Source organism: Trachurus japonicus, chromosome 3 (assembly GCF_045865225.1).
Source record: "Trachurus japonicus isolate A0001 chromosome 3, Traja_1.0".
Taxonomy (NCBI): domain Eukaryota; kingdom Metazoa; phylum Chordata; class Actinopteri; order Carangiformes; family Carangidae; genus Trachurus; species Trachurus japonicus.
Genome location: NC_140909.1, coordinates 15,498,936 through 15,508,449, shown reverse-complemented (window position 1 = coordinate 15,508,449; position 9,514 = coordinate 15,498,936). Strand labels below are relative to the sequence as shown.

At 41.0% G+C, this 9,514-nt stretch overlaps 1 protein-coding gene across 1 annotated transcript; it reads right to left on the bottom strand.

Moving 5' to 3' along the window:
• Positions 1-963: 963 nt before the first annotated feature.
• On the bottom strand, positions 964-7,628 carry LOC146989790 (PWWP domain-containing DNA repair factor 3B-like). Its single transcript, XM_085764004.1, has 14 exons — positions 7,400-7,628; positions 6,221-6,343; positions 5,757-6,142; positions 5,387-5,648; positions 5,118-5,252; positions 4,934-5,004; positions 4,700-4,776; positions 4,450-4,510; positions 4,287-4,362; positions 4,115-4,165; positions 3,753-3,994; positions 2,451-2,672; positions 1,616-1,704; positions 964-1,521 (listed from the first exon to the last, which is right to left on the bottom strand). Exons 2-14 carry the CDS (start codon positions 6,225-6,227, stop codon positions 1,422-1,424), a joined length of 1,779 nt encoding a protein of 592 aa, XP_085620130.1. The 5' UTR covers positions 6,228-6,343; positions 7,400-7,628; the 3' UTR covers positions 964-1,421.
• Between the last annotated feature and the right edge of the window lie 1,886 nt (positions 7,629-9,514).

The following is a 9,514-nucleotide window of genomic DNA, read 5'->3' as shown; positions in this document are numbered from 1 at the left end:
CCCTGAAAATGAAAAGCTTACAGCTCCCAGTATCTTTGAACAATCAAGACTATTTTGGTTTGGGGGTTCCTGACTGCTTGAGGGGCCGGCCCTACTCTGTCCTCCCGATTTGTTAGGACAGAATAGGGCCGGCCTTTCAACCAATCAGGAACCACCAGACCAGAACAGATTTGATTGGTCAAAGATATCGGGAGCTGTAGGCTTGTTTTCAAAACAAATCCTGCCTACCCCAGCTTTAAACTCTGAAGACCTCAGTCAGCTCATAGGACTTGCCTCTCTGCAGCTGTTCGATCAAAAGAAAGCCAAAAGCTCACAGTTTGAAGCCAAATCATTTATGTTTTTAAATGTCTAACCTCCAAGTGTGAAACCCACCAAAATAGTCAAACCTTTTTGCTTTTTATAGTTAAGTTTATAGTATAGTATAGTATAGTATAACCTCATACAGTAGTAGTAAGTTACCTTGGATAACAAAAATACAATCAGTAAAAAAAAAAAGTGTGATGCAGGTCGACTGATTCAAACTTCACTTTCATATTGAACTATATGAGAAATATAATACTTAAAAATTGTAAGTAAGAAAGAGGAACACATTGCTAGGACCTGCAGAGTTGAACTATGGCCACAGTGGCACAGGAAATAAAGTCAACTCAAACATTCAGATGTGGAACATGTTATGCAAGCATAAGAGAGGTATGTTTCTCATCATTTGTGATGTTAATAACCAAATGGAGAGTTGATTTCCATTCATCTCAGTTTTTCATCCCCCCACTGATCCTTTTGTTGTTGACAATGTCCGTGTCAGCAGTGAGGTGATGTATCTGCTGAGTTTAGTCCAGTTTTGCATGTTTCTGTTGAGAACGGCTGAAAGTGTCATAGTTCAAAAAGGATGCCTGTTGTATTTGAATTGTTGCAGGACTCATTTCCTGAAAAAAAAACCCTTTTTAATGAGATTAGGCACATACAAACTCACGGGAAAACTTCCAACAAACTGATTAAGCATACATAAAATCCCTCATTTGAAAAGGTACAAAACGATTTTAAAATAAATCTTAGGGTGTACTCCCTGGTGACTGTGCTGCTGAACCCATGCATCACCTAATGTTGGGATAACGATGATTTGTACTGAAACATCTTTTTGTTTTTTAAATGGCACTTGGACAATCCTTTTTTATGAAAGAGCCTTATTATTTAAGGTAAAGCATGATAACTGTTGATAACATCTGAAGCCATAATTTCTTGATTCTAATTTTGAACAGCTTGTTTGATCTAAAACTCAGTACTCACAGGTACAGTGTTACAACAGAGCAGATACCCTCTAGTGTAAATTATAGATTGCGAGGCACAAATATATTGATTTGGTAAAAAAACGAACAAAAAAACATAACAAACGCAATAAAAAAGTTTTTACAACAGTCTGTGCTCTAAGTGATGGGGTCAGAGAATATAGCATGTGGAGAGTTCTGGTGTTGTGACTTTTTCCTTATCTCCCGCTCGATCATCAAGTCAAACTCCTGTCTTTCTCTGAAAAGAACAAAAGAGAAAACAAATCACTCAATATATACTGTATTTGGTGTTAAAATTGTCCTTTCAATGGTTTAGTTCATTGAACTCTTACCTGTTACTTATACACCGTCCTTTTAGGTACTTTTCCTCTGCCTTTTTTAGTGAGAGCTGGTCCACCCCAGCTATGGCATAGATGATGGCCTGGACAGAGAGACATTATACACCATAAACTACAATAATACACAACAACTAGAATTGGTGCCTTATGTTTGCCTCTATGCCTCAGCCAAGTTGCAGGAAATATGATCACAATCTCCCTTTCCCAAATTGCAGCACTGAATAATGTGAGTATGTGTGAGTGTTTCTGCATAATATTATGACATCGCAGTCAAATTGCCCTTTTTGACAATTCAGATTGAAAATGTCAGCATTTCATAATTTTAACTTATTTGATATTTGTATTTGTGTAATTATGTTGCCATAATTACTTTATGAATTCATAACTTACACCAGCTATGGCCAAAAATGTGTATTTTAAGGTCACAGTGACATCAACTCACTGACTGTTCACCCTTGAATACCAGCAAAAGTGTAGTGGGGATTTTTTTAGTGGGGGTACGCTGTTTATGACATCATCAAAAAAGAAAAGAAAAAAAAAAACTGTGCACAGACATAAAGAGTTTGAAGTTTGCCAGATATGGAACAATGGTCAATTACAAAAAACAATATCACCAACAAGTATTACAACATACTGGGCTGCTTCTTGCTCGTTACCACATATAAACACACTGCAACAACATAGGCCTGACACACACTCACATCAGAACCATATTTTGATCAATGTATTGATTAAATGTCAGTGTATCCTAATGGATAAAATGGACAACTTGAAAACATAATGTCTTTGACCTTGGCTGTTGCTGACCAAGAGGAAACCTCAAGCTTACCTCAGGAAGAAGGACGTCCAGGACAAAGGGCACACGCTCTATCGATTTCACCTTACCCAGGCACGGAGCTGTGGATACGGCTGATCCATAGAGTTCGTTTAAGTACCAGTAAACCTGGTCCAGCTGTTGGTCATCTTCCAGGTATATGTTCACCACCTGTCTCCGTTTGGCCCTCAGAAAGGAGTGCAGCCATCTGGACTGCTCCTGCCCACGAATCACAGCCTGTGAGGACAGTGATATAATAAGTGTGGATATGTATTTTCATGCTCTTTTTATTCCAACATACTCTCTGCTTAGCTGCCTATTAAAAAGATCAACCACACTTAGTTTTTTTTTTTTTATAGTTGATCCCTTTATGGTAAATACAAAAAACATTGTGGATCTCATTAGTTTCTCCTATACTTCATTAACAGAGACTACAAATGTCAAATAAAAAAATAAAATCAACAAGAGTAGAAATGTAAAACAGGTTTACTGCTCTTGCATTCCTGTTTCCCGAGCTTTGTGCCCCTGGGTGCACACATTTGTCTTTGCAAAACTGGTTGAGCTCTTTGGGATTGGGAGTGAACAACAATGAACAATCTACACTTACCTTAATATAGTGCAGTTACAGAGTTCAGAATTTATCCACAATACTCCTAACCTGTACTTTTCAATAACTTTGTTAGCATGGTTTTAGACTGTTTCTTTGGTGATTTGGGTTGTTAAACCAGGATACAAACTGAGCACTCTGCAGAAACAGTTTTACAAAAAATCCACCGGCCACATCTTGAATTCAGCCAATAGAGATCTACATTCAAAATGTAGAGATGTAGAAAGAATAAAATTCATTTTATTCTTGCTTTTGGGGATATGATTTTTGTTCCCCATTAATGTTTGCTACTATATAGCCAAGAATGAAAAGGACCAGTGGTCAATGTTAATTACAAACTGGTCTTGTAATGTTACAGTTACTTGCTAAAAAGCTGAAAGGTAATACATACACGTAACTTGAGATACACAGATAAAATAGTGTTTCCTATTACATGTAAAACATTGGCAGGGCACGAAAGAAAGTACGGATTCATTTAAATCAATGGGACAGTTTTACATGTAGAACTGGTTCATCTTGAATGGATTCAGGTGGTTTATCCCTCCATGTAAAACATCCAGTGGTAAAAATACGTATCCACAGAGAGCAAAGTATACTGTGGTATGCAAATGTGAAAGCATGGCCACTGGGAAGGAAAATACTATGTATATCATGTATTTCAAGAATTATGATAGTAACACAGCAAAACATGAGGCTTGATGAAAACATACCAGAAGGCGTCCTTCCACCATGCGCTGCTTGACGATGAAATGTACGAGTTTTTCATTAGCGCGGTTGTGGGCGGCATGAGTTCGGTCTGGCAGCAGCCTCTTTGAACTCCTGCTGACCTCTCCCTGCTGTTCACTGAAGCTGTCCTCCTTATGATCATCACCCAGCTCCTCCAACACTGAATCACTGGTGATGGTTAGTCTCTCAGAGGCTTCCTGTGGGTACTTCCGCCTCACTGGATAACCTGGAATAATTAAAAGCCAGCAGTGAAGAGCATCGTCAGGATGAGGTGGGGCTGCAGATGAACTCCAGCAGCCTCATATTCTGTGCTGTCATATTAATGATGTCGTACAATGAAACTTACTCATGGCGTGAGCAAAGTAGTCGATGAAGGAGCCGGAAAATGACCCTAATGCTAAGAAAGACAAGAACATGGTCAGTACAATCTGAACAACAGGGTTTATATGAAATAGATGTAAATATCAGTGTCCTCCATCTATCTGTTCCTGTACAAGTATCAAATGGGTAATACATACCAATACGTATTCTGTAGTCTTCTATGAGATCCAAGGACCACGCAATAGCAGCATCGTACTTTTCTTTGGCATTATACTGAGAAAACCAACATGAGAGACAGAATTAGTCTGCTATGATACTGCTTTCAGAAAATTAAGTGTATAACTGGTGAGCATTTCTTACCACAAGCTCATCAGCTTCTGCACAGTCGAAAGGCTTCAGGGTTTTCAGTGCAACAGAAAACCTTCAAGAATAAAAACGTACAGTAAGAAACTCGGTTCCAGGAGATGTAAAAGTCTGCCAGCAATTTGCTCATTTACATCCTGGTGTGTGCAGTCAGATTTAATAATATCACATCAGATCATGAAGGAATTTACTATGCTATCAAGCTGCATGGGATGCAGTGGGAGAGAACACATTCATCATTTCTTACCCTTTCTTTTTCTGCATCTTTGGGTCATCAATAAAGAGGATGCTGGCTTTTTTCTGTTTGCGGTTCACACTTTTTACCTGCAGATTGAAAAAATTGAAATACACTAGTTCAAGCTTCTTTCTAATGTGAGATATTGGGGACTTTCTTGACGTGGGAGAAATATTGGAAAGAAATTATGCATTGTTCCTTCACGCTTATTATGAATCAATGATACACACACGTTTTTGTACTCACCAATGCAGGCCAAAATGGATAATTTCTAAATTTGCACCACACAAACGCTCCTTCTGTAATGGACAGGGACTCTGAAAGACAAGGATGCAAACAATCCAGTTACGACAGACAGTATGCACAGATAATCCACTACATATCTAGTGCTCATAGAGGGGATTTGCATTCAGTCACTGTAGATTCTCACTTTTGTCCATTTGCTTCAAGAAGCTTGGTAGCTCCTCTTCTTCACTTTCCTCATCTTCCTGGAGAGATAATGATGGCAGCTGTTCCATATCTTGACTCAGCTCTATTGATAGATCTGAAGACAACATTGTGTCGTCTTTTTGGGGGGGTATAAAGGAACATTGTGGAATTAGAGGATATACATTTGAATGATGATTGATTTATAAATGTGAGTAAATGTGTGGTCAGCAGATTTCTTAAAGCATCACGTTCACCCTGAGAAGACAATACCTTTTTCCTCTACATCAGGCTTCTCCAGCTCAAATCTTGGTCTGGGGCGTGTGGATGGCAGAGAGGTGGCGTCCTTCTGTAAATCCCTTGTCTCAGCCTTACGCTTCTTGCTGGGCTGGCACTTGGCTTGTGGCCCGTTGGCTTTACTGCAGGTCTGCGTTTGCTCCTTCGTCCGCCTTTTTCTGACTTGCCTTGGCTGGGAAGCGTTACCCTTCTTGCACTTGCTTTGAGATTTGGCTTTGCAGCATGGCGAATCTGATGTCTACAACAGAACACACATTAAAGGAGTCAAACAATATGACATGATAAAAAAGTCTGCAGGCTCTAAAATGCTGGGATAATATTGTCGATTCAGTAACAATATGATCACCTTTAACCGAGTGATTATTTCAGTGTATTCCAGCTCTGCTTGTTTTGCTCCAGGAGGGGACAACTGCGGGTTACTAGTGGAGGGGCTGTGTACAGGTGTGGAGGTGCAGCAAAGTCCTGGTGGCTGTGCTGCTCGTCTCCTGCCTCTTTTTGGAGTACTTGGTAAGAAACATGCTGAAGACTGGCTGGCTGTGGCAATATCACTGCCTGGGACAATATCGCTGCCTGGGGCAATATCGCTGCCTGGGACAATATCGCTGCCTGGGACAATATTGCTGCCTGGGACAAGATTTGACTCCTCTGTGACTGGAGATGAAACAGTTTCTGAGGCGACTGCCTTTGTTGGTGTCTTCTTAGGTTCCCTTTTTCTTGTTTTCCGAGGTCCACCTGGAAGATCGTTCACAGTCATTTCTTTGGAGGACACTGGTTTAACAAAGTGAATGACAATATTGCACGTATGTTTACCTTTCATTGTGGGTGTATTCCTCTTGCAGGAAAGAGTTCGCTTGAGTTCATTGGGTAAGACGTCCAGAGAAAGTAGCAGGATCAGAGCAGATTTCCTCCAACCAGACAGGTGAGTCTCCAGCGCTGCAGCCAGGAATGAGACAGGTGAGAGAGAATGACAGCTGTGTGACATTAAAGACACAGAGGGTCTGGTTAGGAAACGCTCCTCAACATTTGGACCTTCGCTTTACCAAGACACATGTTTAGTTTAGTTTAGTTTATTTATTCATTCATTTGGTCGATTAAAAAAGAAGAGACTGACAAAATGCATAGATTGGTCAGTAATACATGCAACCAAAAGGTGTAGGCTGAAGCAATACCTTATTGTGCCTACCCTTTGTACATAAGATTTCCATTTACAGAGTGAAAATAAAAACAAACAAAACAACTCACATTGTAATGAACGCCACATTCACACCACATTCAATGATGTTCACCCACGGTAAAGCCTGTCACCACGGTAACCGGATCGAAACATACATCACGGAGTAAAACAGCCCAGTTTTGTTATGTTGTTTGGCGTTGTTACACCATATATGCCTGTATCACAGATGACATAACGCTTACAACAGCAGCTCCCTCACTACTTCACTGCAGGAAGCACTTACTTCAGCACAGGTTTTCACAGAAGACCAAGCATTTAGTAGAAGGCAACGTGCTGCAGATGCCAAGCTAATAATATCTGTAAGTTAGCTACTGCGATGCAGATGAAAACGTCACAACAACACGAGCTGTAAGCTAACGTAACACGACAGTGTTTGTCCCTTGACGCTACCAACAACAACAACAACAACAAAAGCTGCACCCTGACACATTGTCACTGTCACATGTATATTTTGTTAGCATGTTAGTAAACAACCAAATAAAACAAACGTACCCACGGAGGCGTTTGTTTATCACCAACGACGTTTTTCGTCAGAATTCCAAGACGACAACATTCCAAGTTCTAATGTCAGTTACACGTGAAAACCTCAACGGTCGCACACAAACCGACCAGACGTTTAATACATTACACGCTACGTGGAAAACGAAATAAGGAAGAAGGAACATTAGGGTGTGAAATAACCAGAAGAGGGGATTTAGTGGCTTCACGCTGGACAGAAAGCAACAGTCAGTGAAGCTATGAAGCTAGCCACTCACCTCAAGGAAAACCTGTAAGTCAGACAGGCTACACTTCGGACAATTAGCTCCCAATTTCCGGTCAGTTCAGACCACGCGATCTGCAGAGAGTCTCTTCTCAACGACTGTTTTTTCTCGCGGACTGAAGACACTTCCACATTGCCATGAAGTGTTTAATTATTCGGTATGACCAAAGGCGTAAGTTGCACACACACACAACGAATGTGAACAATCCCACCACTACAACTATTACTTCGTTGTTGGTAGTAGTCAGGATTTTTACACCAGTATTGAACGCGTGTAGCGGCCCCTGCTGCCCCGGAGTGCGCGGATTTAAAAATCAAATAACAGTGGTATGCAAAATTTTAATGATCTCCAAAAGGCATACAGTTAAACATGAAACCCTCTTTTGCAATAGTTTTAAGCAATATCGGTGTATTGTTTTTGTTTTACCATTTTAAAGTGAAAAACGGAAAGCAGCACCATGCAAAAGAATGGTAAACCCAGGAGACTTGATGGCTCTGAGATAACTTTGAGGTATCAGACCATTTATTTACTATTTAGTTCCTACACGCTGTTATGGTTTACAAAGGGGGCGTGCTACTAACCAGGGAACCCAAACCTTTGCCCTTTTCCTTGTTTTCTGACATTTTGAAAATGTAAAAGGTGAAGAACCTGTAAAGTGTCATCTGTAACTTACCTTTTTGAGATCATTTCATCTTTCACTTGCTTTACTTTTCACATTAACAGAAATTTTGACCAGGCCGGGCACCCAAACTTTTGCATGCCACTGTAGCTACTAGCTACAGGAGTCATGGGGCAGGGGTCGTGGCTTTACCAAATAGGTATGTAAACAGCTAAATACAAATATGTAAACAGCTTCCCAATATTGTGCTGCGTCTCCCGACTTCCTGTCATGGAGTTTGCGTAAGAGAAACTCAGTTTCACAAAAGATATGATAGTTTCACAAATCAACATTCGAGTGAAAAATGGCGCCATCAACATGTGAAATTAAGCAGTGTGGTCATGCTCGGCCTCAGTGGGTCTGCAGCAATAACTTTAAGACAACAGCAGAGGGCACTGTGTTACCGCTTACATAGATGCCTACAAGTGCTTCCAAAAACATTTACGCAGGTGTCCGTGCCCCTTCCATTACATGAGAAGTTTAGAAGTTAACACAGGAAAAAGAAGAAGAATAAAAAAAGGATCTGTAACCTTTTATTGATAATTCTACAGACTTTAGCCTATGCAAATGAATAACTGGTAAGATGAACCTTTAAACTGAGATTTTGATTGACAGAGGTTGAAACCTGCTTATTATCAGCATCTCATTTAATTGGAAGAAGTAGAGCCAGAGCTATAGCCAGGACTGCAGCCACATTGGATACCAAAAATTAAGTCTCTAAAATGTCCTAGTTAAGTGAGCCTTTTCTCTCTTCATCAATACAATTGACTATTAATGAACCCACATTTTCTGCAAATCTTTTACAAGGAGGTCTAAAGGCTATTTAAAGACTTCTCCATATTGTCAGGGGCAAAATTAGCCTACATAGAAAATGTGTTAGGCTATTTGTTTTTGTTGGTCGAAACGTAGGCTAGTTAATCTATTTGCATTTGGAAGTCATTTGCATTGGGGTTTAACAAAATCAACCAATCTCCATATTGGAGTTGAGTTTTCTCACCTCGAACAGGCAGCGCTTCACCTGCCACTCAGCTGAAACCTCTGGATGTGTATTGGCCTGTGGTCGATGATGAGGGGTATAGGAAGGCCCCGCCCTCATCCAGATGTGCGCCTCTCTCCTGTCTCAGTCCACTGCTGGCTTCAGCAGAGTGCGGAGCCTCGAGAAGTCAACAGGAGGGTACGGATAGTAGTAACACTTCAACTGTAAACAGCAGCGAGGGACCGACTCCTGCACCACCTAGGTACCCACATCTGACCCGACCTGACGAGTCGCGAGTCTGCCAGTGAGACCTACCTGAGTCGCGCTCCGGATTTCTCCTCTTTTTTCCCCCCCTTCTCTTTTTCTTGTATTTGTTTAGTTTTGTTTCACCTGGGCAGACGCAGAGCTGATGGAGGGAGGCAGGGCTGAGCGCGATGCCAGCCCGGAGCGCTGTTGAGCAGAGACCCCCATTCAG

Coding starts and splice junctions, on each gene's coding strand:
- LOC146989790 (XM_085764004.1), bottom strand. Junction 3,995..4,114: donor CTACTTTGCTCACGCCATGA/GTAAGTTTCATT, acceptor TAATTATTCCAG/GTTATCCAGTGAGGCGGAAG. Junction 1,705..2,450: donor TGGACGTCCTTCTTCCTGAG/GTAAGCTTGAGG, acceptor CTCTCTGTCCAG/GCCATCATCTATGCCATAGC.